General features: G+C 24.6%; 3 protein-coding genes across 3 annotated transcripts; 1 reads left to right on the top strand and 2 right to left on the bottom strand.

The window, feature by feature from the left end:
- Nucleotides 1-639: 639 nt before the first annotated feature.
- Nucleotides 640-9,446, bottom strand: LOC113557286. Its single transcript, XM_026962728.1, has 4 exons — nucleotides 9,031-9,446; nucleotides 8,583-8,765; nucleotides 6,024-6,277; nucleotides 640-1,218 (listed from the first exon to the last, which is right to left on the bottom strand). The coding sequence occupies exons 2-4, from the start codon at nucleotides 8,654-8,656 to the stop codon at nucleotides 710-712; spliced, it is 837 nt and encodes a 278-aa protein (XP_026818529.1). The 5' UTR covers nucleotides 8,657-8,765; nucleotides 9,031-9,446; the 3' UTR covers nucleotides 640-709.
- Nucleotides 9,447-9,932: 486 nt separating this feature from the next.
- LOC113556086 (helicase SKI2W) lies at nucleotides 9,933-17,961 on the bottom strand. Its single transcript, XM_026960822.1, has 19 exons — nucleotides 17,702-17,961; nucleotides 17,256-17,432; nucleotides 17,006-17,171; nucleotides 16,716-16,930; nucleotides 16,479-16,646; nucleotides 16,284-16,396; nucleotides 15,906-16,137; nucleotides 15,197-15,456; nucleotides 14,833-15,127; nucleotides 14,616-14,726; nucleotides 14,315-14,546; nucleotides 13,957-14,234; nucleotides 13,571-13,704; nucleotides 11,754-12,005; nucleotides 11,427-11,643; nucleotides 10,720-10,873; nucleotides 10,460-10,644; nucleotides 10,264-10,392; nucleotides 9,933-10,196 (listed from the first exon to the last, which is right to left on the bottom strand). Exons 1-19 carry the CDS (start codon nucleotides 17,726-17,728, stop codon nucleotides 9,996-9,998), a joined length of 3,546 nt encoding a protein of 1,181 aa, XP_026816623.1. The 5' UTR covers nucleotides 17,729-17,961; the 3' UTR covers nucleotides 9,933-9,995.
- A 360-nt stretch (nucleotides 17,962-18,321) lies between these two features.
- Nucleotides 18,322-20,676, top strand: LOC113558327. The gene is made up of 4 exons (XM_026963793.1): nucleotides 18,322-18,758; nucleotides 18,872-19,090; nucleotides 20,137-20,280; nucleotides 20,518-20,676. Exons 1-4 carry the CDS (start codon nucleotides 18,689-18,691, stop codon nucleotides 20,586-20,588), a joined length of 504 nt encoding a protein of 167 aa, XP_026819594.1. The 5' UTR covers nucleotides 18,322-18,688; the 3' UTR covers nucleotides 20,589-20,676.
- The last annotated feature ends 1,743 nt before the right edge of the window (nucleotides 20,677-22,419 follow it).

Here is a 22,419-nt window from a genome sequence, read left to right as displayed (position 1 = left end):
GGATGACAATGACCTTAGATAATTAAAGAGTTTTTTTGATATTACTACAATTCAGCTCATCAATTCAAACAATTAATTATATGTTTTTTAAATTGTTATCATTGATTATAAATACAAACCAATGATACGATACGCAAAATAATTTAATTTAAAAATAGATAATATAATATATAACCATAATCTTGATATCATTTGCGTTACTTCGCACATTTTTTCAATTGGCCGATTACAATATCAAATTTATGCCATAATGGCAATGTCAATGATATATTTACATACGTTAAATAAAATTGTATACAAGAAGTGATTTATATTAATACTCGTGTAAAAAAAAAAATGTATACAAACTTTTAGAAGGGATTAGAGAACAAAAACAACTGACAGAACAGAAATTACGAATATTAAAATAAAAAGATAACTTATATAGTTATATGTATAAAAGATGCGCACTATATTATGTATTGTCTTCATATCATTATTATTTTGATACTTAATATTTTAAAATTAAATAAATACAAGGAAAAGAAAAATAACAATGAATACTTAAAATTAAAAATGATTTTTTTTACAGGTACTAATTTAAGGAGATTATAAGGAAAAATAAGGATAAATACGTATAAAATAATGTCAAAACACAAATTAATAATATAACCAAAAGTGCAGAAAATCTTCATAAATCGAATCATTTTTTTTTGTTGAGCCTAAATGTTTACATTGATGTAGGTGTCCAGAAATTCATCTCTCTTAGCTCTGAAGGTTTGGGTTTTATGGATAAATTACTAGAAGACAATGGTTTAGGGAATTTCTTATATTCTTTATCAGATAATTCTTCTTGTGAATCAGCTCTGTGTGAAAATAAGTTTGATAATATCCACGATGAGCCATGTTTATCTCCAGATTCTTCTTGAAATGGTGCTGTGAAATATGGATTTTTACGGATTGACCGCGGTGATCCAGGAGGTGAACTTATAGGACTTGCAGGGAGCGATTTGCTGTTACGTCGCTTAGACAACATTGATGGAGATGGTCCTACAACAAGCATATCTTGAGGACCCGACGAACGACCTTGATACGCTCTCCGCCCAGACACCATTTGATGTGCCATTGCCACAATAGATTTACCACATTCAGAAGCTCCACTTTTAAAACCATCATCAATCCCTAATGATTTTGGAGGATCAATTATATTTTCACCCAAACTTGCTGCAGCCACTGCATCTATAAAATGTATAAAACCATTAGTTAACTATTTATTATATTTTCAAAAGGTAAATATTTTATACATCATCACCATTTATAATAGTTGTAATAGTTAATTATTAAAGTATTATTTTTACTATCAATGATAGACGATTTTCAACACAATTCATAATTAGTATAATACCTAAGTCTTAACATATCTTATTAACTATCATCTAATTAATAAATTAAATAAAGTATAATAAATATATTTTATATTGTAATGTTTAGGTTCTAACCTATTTAATTTCAAGATTTAACATGATATAATCACGTGTTTCATTTTTAAATTAATTAATAATGTAATATAATGTATAATAAATAGTAATAGATGAGTACAATATTTATTTTATTGGGAAGGTGCACACATTTGGCCATAGTTTAAATATTTTTGTTTGTAATTTAATGCTGAGGTTGTTCAAGGTTAATTATAGGACGGTAAACTGTAGTTTCGTAACAAGGAAATTGTTTGATCTACATTTTTGCAAATGGTATTAACATATTTTGAAGGTCTCTCCTGTGTTTTTTATATACCCAAATTTCAGGGCAGAAGGAGTAAGGCCCCTTGTTAAATAAATATAATATGTTGTTAATAATTTATATTAATATAGGTACGTGTGACGTACAGGCGTGTACGATTATGTTATTCACTTAGATTTTATTTTTGGTGGTCGATAGAAATAATAGGCACTTGTCATTTCCCGAAAAATTACGTGGTGTAAGGATAGCTTATCGCTGCTGTATTGTAAGAAGAAGACACATCATCTCTAAAACTCTTGGAAAATAATACTAAGCTATAGGTGCAGATATAATATGTGCATTATGACTGGTAATGCGATAATACTGAAAATAGTATTAATTTTTTAATTTACAATCAGTAAATTAGTAACGGATGATATGACCACGTAACGTGCACATTGATAACATCTATAACTTGACCGTTTCCTGGTTGGGATTTTGTTTAATTACGTGTTTTTTTTATTTGTAATATAAATTAAGACGCCAGAAAATGCGCGCCCCGGTTTCTTTACACATTTATATATTATAAATATTACTGATAATGAAATTTTACTCTGCTTCGAGCTCCGCAATTATATATTCCATTTTATTTTATTTTTTTTTAAATGTTTAACAGTGTTATGAATTTCCAATTGTTAGATAACTAATGATTTGACATAAAATAATAGAATTTAAATAAATGAACAACTTTATGTCGGCATTTTCTCTAACTACAATAAATTATGAGAAAATAAATAATTTAAAATAATTTTCAGAATACCAGCATAATATCATGTATTTTCACACTGTTCACCGATCAAATCACATTTGCGTAGTAACTATAGTAGGAAATGTAATAGCCGATTGCCTGATAGGCGTATTTTGTTATATTTAGACAGTATGGGCTATGAATCATTTTAAGTGTATAGTTTGATAGGTTATATAATACTAATCAGTCGGCAATCTTAAACCTACGTGATAATTTAATTGATATCAAAAACTACGTTTAAAATTAATATAATTTGACACTATTGCATCATTAATTACATATTGCGCATAAATATTCAATATTTTTCATAAAAAATGCCTATGATTCACCCAGATTCAAAACACTAAAACGGACGCTATACTGTAATGATTAATAAATATAAAAATATATATTAATTAATTAATTTTATAAGACAACGATTTCAAAATATATTTTAAAACTAAGTATAGTTTATAAAATTAAAAACAAGCGTAGCCAATACACTGTATACGATAAATGTACTTATAATTAATAATATATTACAAAACATAAATTAACCGATTTCTTAAATTTCAAGTTATGTTATTTTTTTAGTTTTACGAGTATAATAAAAATAATCTTTTTCAAGTATTTTTCGTCTAAAAACGTATTTAAAAGACATTTTTTGGAATTACAATCATATGTTTATTATGCCTATACGCTATACTGCTATTATACTTTATACAATATACATGATACATAATTAGGGTCGGCCTGGGTACCTGAAGGCTCAGGCAGGAATCTCGGCACTCCGGCCCTGGCCAGGCCGACCCTGTACATAATTATTATATCCACTCATATCTATATTTAAAATTTAAAAAAAAAAGGAAATGATAAACTGTATATTAGGTGTCGAGTGGGTCACTGTAATACTAATGGGTATGTTAAATTTGAATTTAACGATTTATCATTATTATACGAAAATTGATTTTTGTCGAAAATCATTTTCAAAAAAGATTGCATGATCGTTATTTTTAATATCAATAATATCAATAATAAGATTTTAGTTTGAAAAATATTTTGACAAAATATACTTATTATATTACGTCGTTAATAAGATTATCATAAAAAATACCAGTTATTAACAAAAAAGATAAGATTATGGATTTATGTTTGTTGTTGATATTATTAAATAGGATGCTCCATAATAAAATTACTTAAATAAATTTATTCCATTTTAACATATCAAATATGAATAGTAAATAGTTGTTCTTATATTTTACGATATGAATATATTTTTTATACTGTAGTTAATGAGTAATGATTAACACATGTAAATGTTTATTTGATCTACATTAACAATAAAGTATTGTCTAACAAGGCAATATAGATGTATTATTTTATATTATTAACTTTTTAAAAATTTACTATACAGGCTGATTCTTTTATCATAAGACACTCATTATTTCAAAAAGTATTCATGTTTTTGTAAACATTTTTTTACATAGTTTCAAGTTGTTAAAAAACAACGTTTTACCCGCCTTTTTTAATATTTTAAACATTTTATTCCAGTATATTATGACAATTACATAAATATGATTAAATACTACTATTATCATTATTAAAGATAAATGGTTCAATTAATATAAAAATGATTAATAATTTATTAATTCAATTTATAGTCTAAATATCTAATACAGTATTTACAATTTCTATGAAAAAGTGTGTAAGAAAAATTATAAGTATAAAAAATATTTTAAAATTGTAGTCGTCATAAAAATCTGTAATTCTTCTTTAGTTATTTTTTTTTTTGCAGAAAAACATTATATTCAGAACAGTTAAATCAAAATTTAATATTAATATTAATTTTAAAATATAGAGCTTCTTTATTACTAGATGAAGAATGGTGGACATCTTGTAACAAAAGCGTAACTATTTTTAATTTTTTTGAAAAGAAACTTAGATATTAGAAAAAACAAGATGAATATATTTTAAAACTTCTAAAATTATAAAGAATTCAATTTTATAGCAAGTTTTTAAATCTACTATTTTAAATAATGTTTCGTTAGCCATATTTTGAACATAATATTATGTTTTATAAATGTAGTATGCCAAAAAATGTATTAATAGATTGTATACCTTTACCTTATATATTTTTATGAGCTATTTTAAATTTGTAATTTAAGTATATTAATATGGTCTTTAAATTTTAGATAAAACATGTCAAATAGATTATAGATTACAGATGAAAATATTAAGTATTTAAATATCTAAAAAATACATCTTAAAATATTTGAAATTCAAATTCAAAAGATAATAATAATAATAAAACATTAAACAGAAACAAAATTTTAATTAACTAATTTTAACTAACCTAACTTAAGCTAACTGGCTGAATCGAAGTCACCAAATGTTTAATTCAATCACTTTTAGATTTTCAGTATAAATGAGAACAAAATCAGAAGTTTTGAGTGTTCATTAAACAATATTAGGTAGTTGTTTTATAAATTATTATTTTTGAGGGTTGTAGTAATTTTGAAAATATTAAGATATTCTGCTTTTGAATTTAAATGGTATTTTTTAGATTTTTTTTTTTACTATAAATTATAAAAATGTATTATACAACATAAACACAAAAAGAAAACTAAATTCTAGGTTGAAAATTTAAAGGTAAAGGCATAAAATAATGTTTGTTTAGGAATCTATGTTTGATATTTCTTTAGAATTTGAAAAAATATCATTAAGTATTATTTTCGTAAATATCTAAAACATAACATTCATTAATCAACAATTGGATTACATAATATTTAATTGCACGATATCAACATTAAATTGAATTAAAAAATATCTCTAAGATTGACCTTGACAATGGTATGACTAATAGACTATTCAATGAGTAATTGTAACACTATTCATTCTCAAATTTAAATATTTAATTTGAGACTTATTTTAGTTATTTTGTTAAAATTAGCATCAATAAGCATCTTGGTCCAAGCTACTTAAATTACTCGCCATATTATTGTAACTATATCTTTCTATTTTACAATAAATATAAAAAAATATTAATACAAGTAATACTTAGTTATATAGTTAAAATAACACGATAAGAATAATAGTTTTTAGGTTTAGTCACAGGTAGAGGTTGGATTTTTATGATTTTACATATTTGTTTCTAGTCTATGTAGTTAAATGGGAGTGAGAAATCTTTACGATTCATGACACACAGAATTCATAAGAAAAAATTTATTTTGCATAAAAAAGTACATTTTAGGGGTTAGAGAATATTTGAGAATATTTTTATTATATCGGCATATAATGAATATATTTCACGTATACGAAAACTATGTAAGAAAATAAAAGCTATTAAAAACAATTTTTTCAATTAAAATATATTGTATTGAAGGACATACATGTTATATAGTGATGGGTCTGGATGAAACTTCAAATGATTAATATACTAACTATAACTATTTAAAATTATTAATAATGGTTTAAAGGTTTAAACACTAATTAATAAAATATTAATATTTTACCTTAAAAAATATACATAAAAACTTACCAGCACAAGTATTTGTAATGAAGCGTTGACAAGCAATTGTATGGCCCTTATATTCTGGTGTTTCAGTAACAATCAATGCTGGAGGCATTTTTTTAAAATTTTGAACTGTTTTTTCTGCTAATTTTTCTTCAGCTGGTTTATTTTTAGTGCTATCACTGTGTTTTTGATTTACTGTGTCTGGTTTTAAATAACGAACTAAAAAGAAGCTGTCATCTGTTTCTTGTGGATTAAATGATGGTTGGTCTAAGTCATACCTAAATGAAACAAAAAAGTTATAAATACAAATTTATATAAAACAAATTATCAGTTAAATTTAATTATATCAAGTAGTCTACTCAATAATTCACTTAAAAAATTAATAAAATATCCATAGTATCAGAAGATATTGTACATAAAATAAACTTTAATAATCAGTCACGAATAACTACTTGAAAATTATAGTTTTCATAACATAGAATTTTATGTCGATCATGTACTCTTATGCACACACATGTGCTATTGTAATTAGTTATTTAAGGCTTAAGCTTTTTCAATTTCCGTCACGCATTGTGCATTCATGAATCTATATAATACTTCATTATTAAGTTAAATATGGCTAATAAATATTAGATATACATAATTTAATATTATAGACTAATTCAAGAAGCCGGAAAGGTTTATGATAGTGAAATAAGAAAAAATACATATATAGTATTCTATACACTTGTCATAATCTTTTTTATTTGTCTATTATCAATGTGAAAATATTACGTATCAGTGAATCAATATTAAGTATAGATGATAGATACCTTTGTACAAACTACAGATTACTGCAGAACTTATAGTATTTAAACATTTTGAAAAGTATATAGGTAATTAATGATTAGTTATTTGTAATTGATATCCTAACTCCTAGGTATTCAAATAAATATTTTATTAGCATCACAGTAATTATAACAATTTCATAAGAAATTTAGTATTCAAGAAAGTTGCTCATACAGTTATATATTATATACACATTAAATAGAGTACCATAGAAATTTTATGATACATTTATCATTCACTTATTCACTAAGAGTAAAAGTTTGATATTTACTAAGTTTTAAACTAAACCATTTATAATATTATATTTATACATAAAATAGTGGTTACTGGTCGTTTAATTAAACAATTTTAATAACAATATAAGGTACTCGTCTAATATGCTATCTACAGCACGTTTGATGGTTTAGTATGCTATCTGCCTATCTGCCGTAAATATTGTATTATATATATGATATTTTATATTGTTTTTGCTTATGGAGTGAAATGTTTGATATCCTATTTTTGTTCATCGATTATACATTGTTTTCAAAATATTACTTTTTTAATCACGTTTTCGACTATTTTTCAGAACTTCTTTTAACTCACCACCACAAATTGTTTGGTTTCTAATTTTGGTACATGTCTGGTCAGTTGGTAATAAGCCACGTATTTTTAAAAAATTTGCGCACATCTCTTAATTTTGAATTATGTGTCAATATAAATAACTCATAGTTGACAGACTAATAATAATTAATAAATAAAAAAGTAACAGTAAAATCATATATTATAATCGACACATTAGAACTACCCAAGCAAAATTTTATTAAAAAAAACAATTCAATATTTATAATTTCTTACATACATTTAAATAATTAGTTAACCACTATTTAATTTTTTTTGTTTAGGTGTTTATTAATTTATCGAAAAAATTAAAAATATGTAGGTACTATTATTGTTATTATTATTAAAAATGTTTAGGCCGTCTACAATGTTATCTAAGAAAGAATTTTATAATTGTTGCATAACATATTTTTTTTCTATTTACAATTCAGAGAATTAGATAAGTAAACAAAATATAATAATACTTATTATTGTATTATTAATGGGTACTTATAGTTGGTTACTTCAACATTTTAATATTCAATTATTATATGTTTTTTTAGTTGTTTATGTATTATAATTTAATTTATATGAATATATTTCATTCAGAACATAACACATTATTTATACTAATAATTTTTTATAAGAAAAAAATTAAAAAATATTTTTAATTGTGTAAGTAAACATTATTTTATTTGGTAAATATATATAATGAAAATATGTATAATTCAAAATATAAGAATATTATAAATAACATAACTTAATTTATTCTTGTTATTATTAAAGATTTCTCATCTCATCTATTAAATTATAACAGAAAATATACACAAATAAGTTATTAATTCCCACTTATCCAAAGATAATAAAATAAATAGTTATATAGTTAACGAACCTAACAAATTTAAATCAAACTATTTAATGAATTGTATGTTAATACAGGAACTAAAATAAAGATTTGAAAGATAGTGTCTACAATACAACATTATAATATGATAGTTTTATGTTTTGAATAACTATTTACTTTGATCATATTATTGTTCAACTAGGTACCTATTATAATTATAAATCATAACTTTTGTTTATACTAAATTATTTAACTTTTACATTGGGTTATTACTAGCATCCTGATTGCAAATATTAAATGAATATTAATACACAGTACAAAAAGTAACTAACCGATCGTTTATTTTAGATTTCATCCACTGAGGAATTGGGAACCCAGATGATATTGAACGATCCGTTGAACTCATGTTGATGATAGGAATTGATTGACTAGAAGACGTAGGTGCTAGTTATTGAACGCCGTAGCTGGATAACTGATCCTGGTTAAGAATACGCTTTGGCTATGACACAATTCGACTAAGAAAAAATGTACAAAATTATCATTATAAAATTCTGTTTAAATGAACACTAATAATAATAATACTTATAATAATAATGAAACATTGCGTATCGACAAGGTATTAGCTGTTTATAATAATTACACGGGATTTGGACACGATACAATATTATTATTATTGTTCTTTGGCCTTGATATATGGTGTGGAATAAGGCCAATACGCAGGCAAACTGTAAGTTCGGGTTCGTCGAGAATCAAAATTCGAATGAAAATGTATCGACTCACCTTTAAGTTTCTAAGATGCGTGTAGACCGTCGAAGGATGGCTTTTCATTATTTTCATAACTCCGTAGTCCAGTTTACAAAAATTGTCCGAGAGTTGAAAAACACTGACGGAAACACAACGGCAAACGTGAAAACACTAAACAATAATCGTCGGGCGACTGAAACGTAGTCGATTTCACTGATTACTGGTGTCTGATAAGTGATTACGATAGTCGAAGCCTCAGGCGTTGAAGCACAGAATAGATTTCATTTAAGCATGATACCAACCGCGGACAAGAAATTTCTTTGTTGTTATATATTCTTACCACCTACGATTCAAATCCAATTTATTGCAAGGGATCTGAATAATCAAATTAACCAGAATCCACATGTATATTGTAATAATTGTAAATATTAATTGTGTGGTGCCGCGCTTACTCGTACCAATTACTATTCCGTACAAACGAACACTCAATTATTATTATCGTTTATTTTACTGTCGGTTGCTATCTCGTCAGTCGTCACACCTCACTATTCATTTCATATTCATTATTCAGCATTCGATATACCTAATTAAAACTTGACTCTGTCCACCCACCTATTGCTCAATCGCTGTCCTGGGCGACCTACCGAGTCTTTGCCCTCGGGTATATTCATTTTGCGATTTCATCAATTAGTTGTTGCCTGTTCCTGGCCCCACCATACGTATCCTTCCCACCTTAACCTGTTTTAATTAATTGCCACCATGTCTGAGTCATAACGTTCCATAATGAAAGTGAATACAATGTTGACTTTAAATTATAATATAATAATATCCTTGTTGATACGTCTTGTGATCAATAAAATATCTACATAATATGTAAATTAAAAAATTTAATACTATTAATTTTAGAATTAAGAATTAATATTTATTGTTAACTTGAATAATATTACAACATAATTTAGGCTATAGTAAATAGTTAAATTTGTTTTTAAATAATTTTAAATTTATTCCATGTATAAAGATGGCGTAAATACAATATTTCTTTTGATTTTGTCAAGTACTTCTTGCATTTTTTCACTTATCTTGTTGGTACCAATCATTTTTGCTGCATTTTTAATAACGGTCAAAATTTCATTTAGTTGAACTATGCACCTGACTATAATCCCTTCTTGAATATCTGTTATTTCCATTATTTCAGAAAAAGGCTAAAGAATCATAAAAATAAAAAAATTGTTAAACTCATCAATGTTATTATTGACTTGGTTAAGTTACCTTTTCTTGAGCCCATAAATACAACACTTTTACTAAATTAAAATTGAGATTAACACGTTCATAGTTGCTCAAATAATTTGATTCGACTGATTGAATGTAATCATGCTTTTGTTTTATTAAATTCATTCCCTAAAAAAAATTAAGGTAGTTGGATGTTAAAGCAATATGGAATATTTTTTAAAAACTTAATTTATACATTTATTAAATTTTGTTCTGTAATTTGTTCTAAATCAATATTTGACTTAGATTCACAAACTAAACATGAAAGAACAGCAGCAATTTCTTCTGGTTTCATTTCTTCAAACATATTGCATAATAGTAGTTCAGTGACTAAAAGTTCATGTGATCCCATAGTTGCGGCTACATTCCCCTTTTGGGTAGCTGAAATTAGAAAAATTAAAGCATTATACATTTTTTATAACCATTAATAGTGATTATTAGTTAACAATTACTAACTGATTTCATTCCTTGGGTTTATATATTTTAGTTCTTTGAGAATTTCTACTTTGCTAATATATTCATTATATAACTGTAACGCTTTATTTGATATTTGGTGTTCTAATTCTGCTATTCTTTCTATTCTTGTTTGATATTCATATAATTTTGAGAACTAAAATTTAATTATACAAGTTTAGTTTTTAAATGGTAAATATTTAAAAATGTATGCACACTTTCTGATCCACTTCTTAGCATAGCAAGTTTGAGTTTAGGAAACCAGCCTTGTGTTTTTAATTTTAGTATTAGAATAAATAACCTACTATCAGAATGGAGTAAAGAACATAATCTTTGTTAAGTCTGAACTATTAAGTTTCATAATAGCTCGATTGATTCACTTTAAAATTAAAGTTAATGAAGTGAAGTGTTGCAGGTGTTACGTTCTCTTAAGTTAAAGTTTGACAATAGGTCAATTAGATATAATACTAAAGTTAACAATATATGGTTGATAATGTTGAATACAAATTGTCTATGTTATACGTGGGTCAGACAAAAACATAGCTGACATCCTCTTAAGAAGGTTTAGTAATTTAATTCATGCTGAATTGATATAATCTTAGAAAATTGTGTTAAATATTTGTGATTTCTTATTTATCTAAATTATAAGTATATCCATTATTATAATATTAGAAATAACATGTTAACACAAGTATAAAAAATATAATTACCACTTCTTCAAAAGCAATAATGTCAGACAATTCAATATCATACACTTGATTTTCCAACGCATGCATATGTAACATAGTTCTGTGCAATTCAAAATTATCGATTCCAAGATCTAACAAACTTATCACTGAATCGTCATTTTCAGCTCGATTTAAAAGTAATGTTTTTTCTGATAGCATTGTAATGGCTCTCTGACAATGTGTCGAAATAGCTGCATCTCTAAATAAAATGTTAAAATTCTTGATTATAACAACTGTAATTATAATTTATAACTATCAATATTAATTGAATTAATACATTTATGAAATATAAAGTTTTATTTTACATACCTAAAACGTTCATTTTGTCTCATTTCCCAATTTTTTATAATTGAGTCATTATCAAAATTTCCAGAAAATTTAGTGATTGCAAATATTGAATTTGAAGTTATAGTTAAAATGGTATGAGCATTATTAGAAATTACATCTAATGATTTATTTAATAATCTCCTTTTTTTAGATAAATATATAAACTTATACCAAGAATCCATTTTATTTTCAGATTCTTCATTATTTGCCTTATCGTTGTCCAATACCAATACTCTGAAAAAAAAGTTTGATGTATATATACAGGGAATCTGGTAATTCTTTATAGAGATTTATTACCTAGAAATGTAAAAACAATTTTGAAATTTTTTTTTATATAATTTGATCATTGTATGTTTTAAAAAAATACAGTTCTACTATTTTTTAAGACAAGAATATATTTGTAGTTTCAAATCCTAGAGGAAAATATTTTTCTGAGAATTTTTGATGTATGAAAATAAAATGTTGAATAAGTATTTAAATATAAAATGTTGAGACGGAATAAATATATGGACGATTTTGTAGAATACCACGCGTGACTAAATTTTAAATTTAAATACTTATAAATTAAAATTAAATATACATTTGGAAATTTATAGGCAAGGCTGAATTTATGTAAAAAAGAGATTTTGCTTCAGTGCGGCGTCTTTCATTCATTCAAATAGTAATATACATGAAATATATGCTGTTAAGAGGACGTAGTACCCACATGTATTGTCTCCGTCTTACACATGTACAACATAACAAATTTTCGTCCACCAGTTTCAATATTGCACTGTTAATTTTGATATCAGTGTGAACTGACCTAATATAACATTTAAAAGTAAGATTATTATACAGGGCCCCACGGACGCCTTTTATTGATATTATTATTTTTAAGTAAATTATGATAATTTTCAAATGTGCAGTTTCAAAACTTATTTAAGAATAATAATATCAATAAAAGGCTTCCATGAGGCCCTGAATAATAATCTTACCTTTAAATTATATAATAGGTCAGTTCACTCAAATATCAAAACTAACAGCGCAATATTGAAACTGGTGAATGAAAATTTGCTATGTTGTTCGTGTGTACGACGGAGACAACACATGTAGGTACTACATCCTCTTAATAATTTCTTATTGATACGGCCGAAACGAGTACTTATTATACATTTTTCTATGGCTGCTTTATAACTTAATTTGGATCAGGGTACACACAAATTTGACCAAATAACTATTGATGTGTTTATGAACTGTTTATCTATACTTTTTGTTTTGTCACTTTGTGGATCTCTAGAACTGTTCATTTTTCTATGAGTAAATACAGGGTTTGAAAAGGATTAACAAAATAATATGAATAGTTCATGAATAAATGATTAAAACCAGTGTTTTGTCAAAACTCATCTATCTTATAACTACATTTACACTTAAAATAAATAGTTGTAACTTGATTCATAATTTTTTTGATTGAATTCAAAAATGTTTATGAAGTTCTATCTTTAACTTCAACTAAAAACATTATTTAGTTCCAATTTAAGCTTTAAAAAATTCAATAATTGGATAACATGATAATAAAACAATTCTGTAATGTTTTTGGTAATGACAATTATTATCAAAAAAATCAAAGGTAATCTAGATAACCAATAAGTATTAATAGTTTTTAGTTAATGATATTTAAATATGATTTGTAATAGTAACTTCAAATTATGTAAATAATGTTATTACTTAATACTTTTTAAAATAATGAATGTTTACTGTAAAAAGAATCATTCAATATACAAATGTAATAAAAATATTAATATATTAATGTATTAATTTACCTAAATTCTCTAGGAACTTTTTTTGTGTTGCTTGATAATATAATAGCTAAATTTCCAATATAATGTTGGTGTGTAATAATGACAAATCTGCCAATTTCACTAAAACTTTTATCACTTGCAGCATAAAGTTTATCCTGAAATTATAATTTTAATGTTTTATCAATATTTTTTTTTACTAAAAAATGTTCATATATCCTATGTAAAATTAAAAAATGATATTTATAGGTGCAATTTTAATCTAGTTACTATAATTTAACAAGAAATAATTTTAACTTAAAAAAAAAAAAAAGATAGAAATTTGTTTAATTTATGTTGGGATACTTAAAATTGTATAAACATTTTACCAGTAAATATTTTTTTTAAATTAATATTTATATGCAAATTACCCAGTCTTCATTTCTACAGTTTAAATACTCTTTGGCATAAAGATAGAATTCTTTTACAATTAAATCTTGCTTTCCTGTTGGTTCCCAATTATCATTTTCATGTATTGTTTTTAAAGAATTTAATTCTTCGGTATATTCATCTTTTTTCTTAGCTCTAGCAGCTTCAATAAAACTACTACCTAAAATTTCTTCCAGAGTTTCAGAATTTTTCTTTTTAAACATGTTCAATATAATAGAATAACTGACTTTAAACTGAGATTCTAATTTAGCCGATTTACCTAAAAAATTCAATATTTAAAAAAAAAAAAATAATTAGATATATTTTCATGTACCTCTATTGTTTTGATTAAAAACTAACCTAACATCATATTTGTTAATTCTCTGTCATTAGGTAATTGATCATTTGCCATTATTATTACTGTACCACTATCGTCATGACCACGACGACCAGCACGTCCTGCCATTTGAGTGTACTCGGCTGGTGCTAAATTTCTTTTTTCTATACCATCAAATTTGTTAATTGCTTCAAAGACTACTGTTCTGGCTGGCATATTAATACCAATCGCAAATGTTTCAGTGGCAAATAGACACTGTAAATTAATTATGTGATTAAAATGAATAAAATGATGCAACTTTCTTTGGTTTGTTTGTTCAATTACCTTTACTAAACTTTTTTGAAATTGCATTTCTACTATTTCTTTTAGTATTGGTAAAATTCCACTATGGTGAACTGCAATGCCTTGACATAATAATTCTTTCATTAACACAACCTAAAGTGATAGGATTTTTAATGTTATATTTATATATTAAGCAATATTTACTATATTTAATACATAGTCTTGTAATAAAATACTAACTAAAAATATTGATATTTACTTGAGGTAAAGCTCTGTCTTCAGGTTTTAATTTTTTTATAGCATCATTGAAAAAATATTCATTTGCTTGTGATTCCTTATTGTTCAATAAAAAATTGACAGAATTTTTTAAAGATTCTGCCATCATATCGCATTTTTTTCTGGACAAAATGAAAACAACTGTTGGAAACAAATTATTTTTGTCAAGAAATCTCAAAAAATTGACCCATTTTGGTTTCTGGTCTTTGAAATTCTTGGATTCTTGATATTTTTTTACTTCTTTATTTTTTTTTAATAAATCTGATGCTTTGCGATAGCTATAAATGTATTTAAATAGATTTTTATTTATATAAATAGTAAATACTAATATTGCATTATTTACATACCCTTGAATTAAAAATCCGCTGTCTGCTTTTCTAATTAGATGCATGTTGTCTTTCATTTCCATAGATGAATTTGAACCAATATAAAGATAATGTTCAAGTGGAACTGGTCGATACAGAGTAAATACTACATAAATCTTAGAATCACGAGTACGACCGATCCAGTTGGCAAAATCAATAACATTAGTGACAGTAGCACTAAGCATAACTAATTTAACGCGTTTAGGAAGCATAATTAAAATTTGTTCCCAAATATGACCTCTCTATTAAACAACATATATATTATTTATTAATATGATGCTACATTTGTATATTATGTCAACTCCGTCTTACAAACGTAAAACATAGTAAATTTAATTTTAGTAAAACTGATTTTCTGTTGTTAACTTTAAAAATAGAACAAATTTACTTATTATCAAACTTAAAAGTTAGAACATTATCTATTATTTGCAATTTTTGTACATTTTTTATTTTAGTATTATGAAAAATTAAAATATTGTGAAAAATTGACAATAGAATAAACCATTTTTTACCTTCAAGTTTGATAAAAGGTAAATTTTTTTTTTTATTGAAGTTAACAACAAAAAATTGGTTCTACTGTAATCAAATTTACTAGGTTATATGTTTGTAAGATGGAGACAACTCATGTGAGTGAAGTATCCTCTTAACAAACATTATTATTAAATAAAGTATGTTTGACTAGATTACTTACATCTCTATCATTTACATAATGAACCTCATCAAGAATAACAAATTCAGTTTCTTTTATTTTATCTGAATCACTATATAGCATAGAACATAATATTTCCGTTGTAACAATAAGACATTGAGCTTCTGGTTTCACTTGGAAATCTCCTGTAATAAGACCAACATCTCCAAATTTTTTTTTGAAATCTCGAAATTTTTGATTGGATAATGCTTTTATTGGAGATGTATAGATGCATCTAAATGATTAGTTGAAAATATATTATATACAGATTTCTAAGAGGATACAAAATATTAGAAGTGTTTTTAATAGAATAAATATATAGGGTACAAATTTAATGAGAACTATGTTCTTTTAAATTTTAATAAATGATAAAATGTTTACCTCAATTGATGTTTTTTAGCAAGTGCTATAGCGTATTCTGCAATAACAGTTTTACCTGCTGATGTATGAGCCGCAACAAAGACACTACTTTTTTCTTCCAATTTAAGTACTGCCTAAAAATATTATATAATACTTTAAATTCATGTATAAAGGTTAATATATAAGTTAGAATTTATAAAATATAATAATATTTACTTGTTTTTGGAATGTATCTAATTCAAATTCCCATTTATAAGCTGGATCAGGTAATAACTCATCAAAGTTATCAATCGGTTTTGAAATATCTAATTCTTCAACCCACTTAGATTTTACTAGAGCTCTTTCTGCAGTTCCAGATATTTTAAGTACAAAGTTCTCATCTTTCTATTGAAAAGTAAGCAACATTATAGTTTTTTTTTTAAATTAAAATATCTATAGATTATAAATGATTACTTTAATGTGATTAATTTCATCTACTGAAATTGGTTCAGGTGTATTATCTGGTTGGCTAACTACTTCTGGTACTTCATCATCCCAAAATCCTCCTACATCTTCAGTCCATTCATCTTCTACTGTTGTGTCAATAGCACAAATGTTTATAGGTGTGTTTTGATCATTTTGATTTATTTTCAATTTGTCTGACATTCCTGGTGCTATTGGTAAATCATCTAAGATAAAAACATAAATATAATTATAATGTAGGTAAATAATATTTCTTAGAAAGTATAAACATAGGTACATACTAGGATCAAATTGAAATTGAAACATATTATCTTCATTTTGGTTGACAGTACATTGACTGTTCATTGATTTTAGACATGGTATTGTATTACCTTCAGATTGAAAAATTGGATTATTAATAACTTCTTCATAACAAATAATTTTACCAGTCTTGGGATCTCTTTCAGGCTGTGTATAATTTATTATTAGTATTTATATTTAAAAAACTACAATTAGTAATAACTAACTATAGACTAAATACCCACTACATACCATTAAATTAGTTGGCATATGATTTATATTATTATCAGCATACAAGGATAGTAAATTAACATCTCTTTTTGGCAGGGTTGATTCACCTTTATAAACCGGTAAACTTTCTATACAATTAATATAACTTAATAAATCTGCTGGAATGCTAGGCATTATTGAGGTAATACCACCAGGCACCTATATAAAATTATATTAGATTATTAAATTGTATTCATGTATATATACATATTTTGATTTATTAATAAAATAACTTAATGAATTATAAATCTATTTTTAAGTAGAATAAGAATCAAAATTTTTAATAATAATAACATTTAAAAGAATTTTTCTGTAAATGCTTTTATTTTTTAAATAAATTGGTAATAATTCAAAAATCTTTATTAATTATTAATTAATTATATTTATTCATACTATATATTAAACAATGAAATATAGAAATAAATTACCTCATATTTCATTTTGATATTGTCCATTTTTTGGTCAATCAAGTTAATTAAAAATTGTTGAACTACTAAAATGTAGATTCAAACTATGTTCAACACTACAATGATTTAAATTTTAGATTCTAACTATGATTATACATTATTACTGTAACATAAAAATATCAATACATTTTCATATAATAATCATTTTTTTTTTTAACCAAAATAGTAGTTGCTTTTAATTAATTAATATTTTTTTAGATGGAAAGTAAATCTTATAATCATAGACCCTAAAGTTCTTGCAAAAAAAAAAATTAAAAAATATAAATAGGTAAGTAATAAAAGTTTATGTTTATCATTTTTTATATTTCTATAATTTTTTAATAAATAATAATTATTTACGAAGGTAGTTAGAAAATTCGAAGACCATGGATATACTCGTATACTTTTATCTATTATCTACTATCTAGAATTTAGATGTTTTGATTATAAACGATAAAATAACATCATACATTTTTAGAAATATTTTAATATTGTATTTATCAACAATGAGGCACACTGTAGTTTGTACTGTGATTTTTGATAAGTTTATCATTATTCATCATTCGTATTTTGTCCGTTATAAATGTAAAAAATGTTAAGATAATACGATACTGAAATACTGACTAAATTGGATTTTCTCTTATTTATATTCTATTTTAGTATATTTAGCACTTTAGCAGCAGCTACTTTTCTGTTGATTAAAATTAATTAAAGTTAAAACCCACAAATTTATTTTTATTTGTGTGACGCCTTCACAGCCCAAGGACATATCTTGTACTTTTTTTGGACATTCCGTTCCGTTTCCGTCCTTTGACTCCATCGTTTTTGTCGATCGTTCAAACACAGTGAGAGACATTCAAGTATTTAATTACGGTTTACGTGTAACACGTTGCCACACAATAAACTCTTCATAATTTTTCATACAACTGTGCAGTTATAGTAGTTATATAGTTAGTAAGAACTAACGACATGTCTTCAAATACTTTCCGTGTTCGTAAATTAGCTTCCATAAACAACGAGAATCCTGTAAAAAATATAAGTAAGTTTATACAAATCAGTATTAATAATTACGTACGAGATAGATATACTAAATAGATTAACTATTTAGTTTTAGTTATTTGTTTGTATATTTTTATTTTAAATATTTTACAGAAAATAGTTTAGTTACAAATCGCAAAAAAAGTGCTTTGAAAGTTTTGACAAATACAGTACAGTCGGTCAAAAAGTCTGATGGTAAAGGTCTTAAACAATTAAAGGTGTTGCCCATGAAAAATTTTGAAACCGAGATTAAGTGTAAATCACCATTACAAGACTTCACTTATAATCAAAATGAAGAGTTTAATCATTTTGACTGTACAACACAACAAAATGGTAATTATTAATTTAATATTTAGGTGTTTATTTCTGATTAATTTAATTAGGTAGTTTTTATTATGTATTGTGTGTTACGTATTTTTTAGATATTAATACATATTTGATACTTAGTAGAGTAAAATTTAGAAGAAGTAGCCAAAATAAATTTATTTTCTTTTGGTATATCATAAAAAATAAATTAATTTTGTATGAGTAGATTACAAGTTATAATTATTTAAAGTATATATAAGTAAAGACAAGTATGTACAGGGATACCCTGCAAAATATTGGTCTGCTATGCTAATTTAAACTTAAAATACTTAAAACTAATTAATTAATTGTCCTACATTTAATTTTATTATATCAAAATACTCCAGATAATATTTTGTTTTGCAATTTAAAATTTAAAATGTGTGCTGTTATTCATAAGAGTAAAAGACTTCAAACAAATATAATGATTAAATAAGTAAAATTATATATGGTGTGATAACGAATAACAATTTCAGGTTTAATCAGATATCCTCTCCCTCCTTAGTAAAAGAATATAGTAAATTATGTATACAAGATTTAACTTAAACATTAGTGGATAATGTTTCTATATAGGTAGTAATAATAATAAAAAAAATGCCCAATAATAATACATAGGTATTCTTTTACGGTAATTGGTTATATTAAAACCATTTATTAATTCTGCGGATTGAATTGGCTATTTAATGTGTTAAAAATGAATATAATAATAAAATTTCTTCTCAATTCACACAAAAATAAACTCCAGTTGCTAGCTTTACAGGTTATATAAGTGTTGTGAAATGGGGCCATATTAATCTATAACAATAACTTTAATAATTTATTTTGAACATTTTAATGACATTTATAAATTTAGAACATTAATAAACCACATTCTGATTTTAAGTTACTTGTAACCTTTGGAGCATTTCTTGTATATTAACGGTCATTTAAAAAACTAAAAATATTGTTAAACTTGTTCTTAAGGTTTGCTTAGAACTTAACACATTAATATGCACCATAAGATTTTTTATTACCTATTCTCTTTTATTTTGCAGATATGTTGCCTCCAAGTATGACGTGTAATATCGGTATGCTGAGTGAATTTTTTGGTGGAAATAATAATGACACAAGTGATTGGTTTCTTGAGGACTACAATACAATAATGATCGATAAAATCAAAAATAAATTTGATACTTTTGGTAATAATTATGAATTTTATATTTAGTTTAAATTATAATATTAGTATTGTGTTTATTATTTTTGCTTTGAGGAGTAATTAATAATAAATTAGTTTTATAAGCTTGATGTTCCTAAAATAAGTTATATTTTAATTGATAAAAGTATGGTGAAATCTTAAATTTTATGAATGTCAATGAATAGTGATTACTGATAAATATTTAGTGATTAGTACGTATAAATATATTTTTATTTTTTAGGAGAACCAGAAATTGAATGCCTGTTTCCTTCATCGCCAATCATGGACTTTCCAGAATTCATATTTGCTTAATTTATTTAACAGTGTGTTTTAATTTTCTGTATATTTATTTAAATTTAATGGTTTTATTTACATCTATCAATATGATAAATATTATTAATACAAGTTATTATATCCGTTAAATGAATATAATATGATGATATAAATGACTAAGGATTATTTTCCTGTATTAAAATTTTTATAGACTGCTTCTATTAATTAGAGTTATTATATTTACTCGTTTTAACATATTTAAATCATGAATCTGAAGATGAAATAAAAACAATTTTTGTTAAACTAACCTTGTAATTATTGAACCGTATGTACTATATCAGGGGTAGCTAACTGCGGCTCGCGTCATAGACTTGCGGCTCGCATCTTATTTTATCGTAACATTTTTACAAACAAATTTTTATTAATATGAATTTATGTATTTGAAAAAGTATATTTTATAAAAATTACATTTTATAGAAAAAAAATATAGTGTTTTTGAAATAATATTTGAATATGTATTTAATTTTTAATTATTAATTATTTTCTTATTTGTTGCGTGTTTATTTTTTTCGTAAGCTTTTTGAAATTAGGATTATATTATGTTAAAGCAGTCCTTAACAATTCCGTTAAATGATATTTATTATTGTTTTAGCGGTTGTGGGTGTTACCTGTTCTAAAATAAGCACTGCTAAAATAATTGATAATAGTTAATGATTATTACAGTTTGCTTATCAAATTCTGTACAATTGAATATTATAGTTATGTTCTGTGGTTACACATTGAATCATTTTTATTAAGTGCATAAATTAAATTATAACTTTGACTGGGGAATTCAATATTGACAGTTTTTTTTTAATAACATACTTATCTTGGCAATTGTATTGAAAAAGCATAGGTAATGGATATGAATACATATTGAATTCCTTATAATATTCACCTGATTAGTAGAAGTGTATCTTTTTAAGTATATTATCTGGAACGCAGTTTCATTTTTATTTAATTATTCACATTGATAAAAAGAAAAATAAGAAATTCTGTATTCCAAATTTGTACCTGTACTAAATAATTATTTATTTAATTTACAACTTTTAAGGATTCCTTAACAGATGAATTAACCCAACATTGCAACTGGTTTCAGTTTATTTTATTTTATTATTTTGCAATTTACAAATAGATTAAATTAAAATACTTGTTACCTATATATTATAATAAAGTTGAATCAAGCATATTTAATACTTTATAAAGTGTTTAATCTTTAATGCTTGTGGGTTGGGATGTCTTTCCACTGTGTATTTATGTATAGCTGATACTGAATTGATAAAATAAGACAACAAACAACTTGATTCTATTATTTTTGTGAAATTTTTTTTTTTTGTTAATATATAAGTACCTTTATTTTATTTTTGCAATGTATATTTCCACGAGGAAAATGTTTTCAGGAAACTTTAAAATATTAAATATCAATTAAAACTTCTCCAATTAAAATACATGACCAAGTTTATTATTAAAATTTTAAATTTTATCAAACTAACGCACATACTTACATCTCATAAATATTAAAGACAGTTTATTGTTACTAACCTCAAATTATTATTAAAATACTCATTTTAAGCTAGTTTAATTAAATAATAAATTGTAATTTTTAAGTATTTTAGTACCTCGTATAGATATTGAAATAATTATCGTAGAAATGTAACATGTAACGTGTTTGTTTAGAATCTTTGTACCTAAATATTAATTTGCTCTTTTAAATATAATTGACAATATTGTACTAACTTAATTAATGACGATTACAATTTACAAAAAAAAAAGTTTTAAAATTATGTCGAACAGTACCTAGTTGAATTCAACTTGATAATATATTATGAAT

This window comes from Rhopalosiphum maidis, chromosome 4 (genome assembly GCF_003676215.2).
Source record: "Rhopalosiphum maidis isolate BTI-1 chromosome 4, ASM367621v3, whole genome shotgun sequence".
Lineage (NCBI taxonomy): Eukaryota > Metazoa > Arthropoda > Insecta > Hemiptera > Aphididae > Rhopalosiphum > Rhopalosiphum maidis.
The sequence above is the reverse complement of the archived record's forward strand: the minus strand, read 5'-3'. Positions and strand labels throughout refer to the sequence as shown.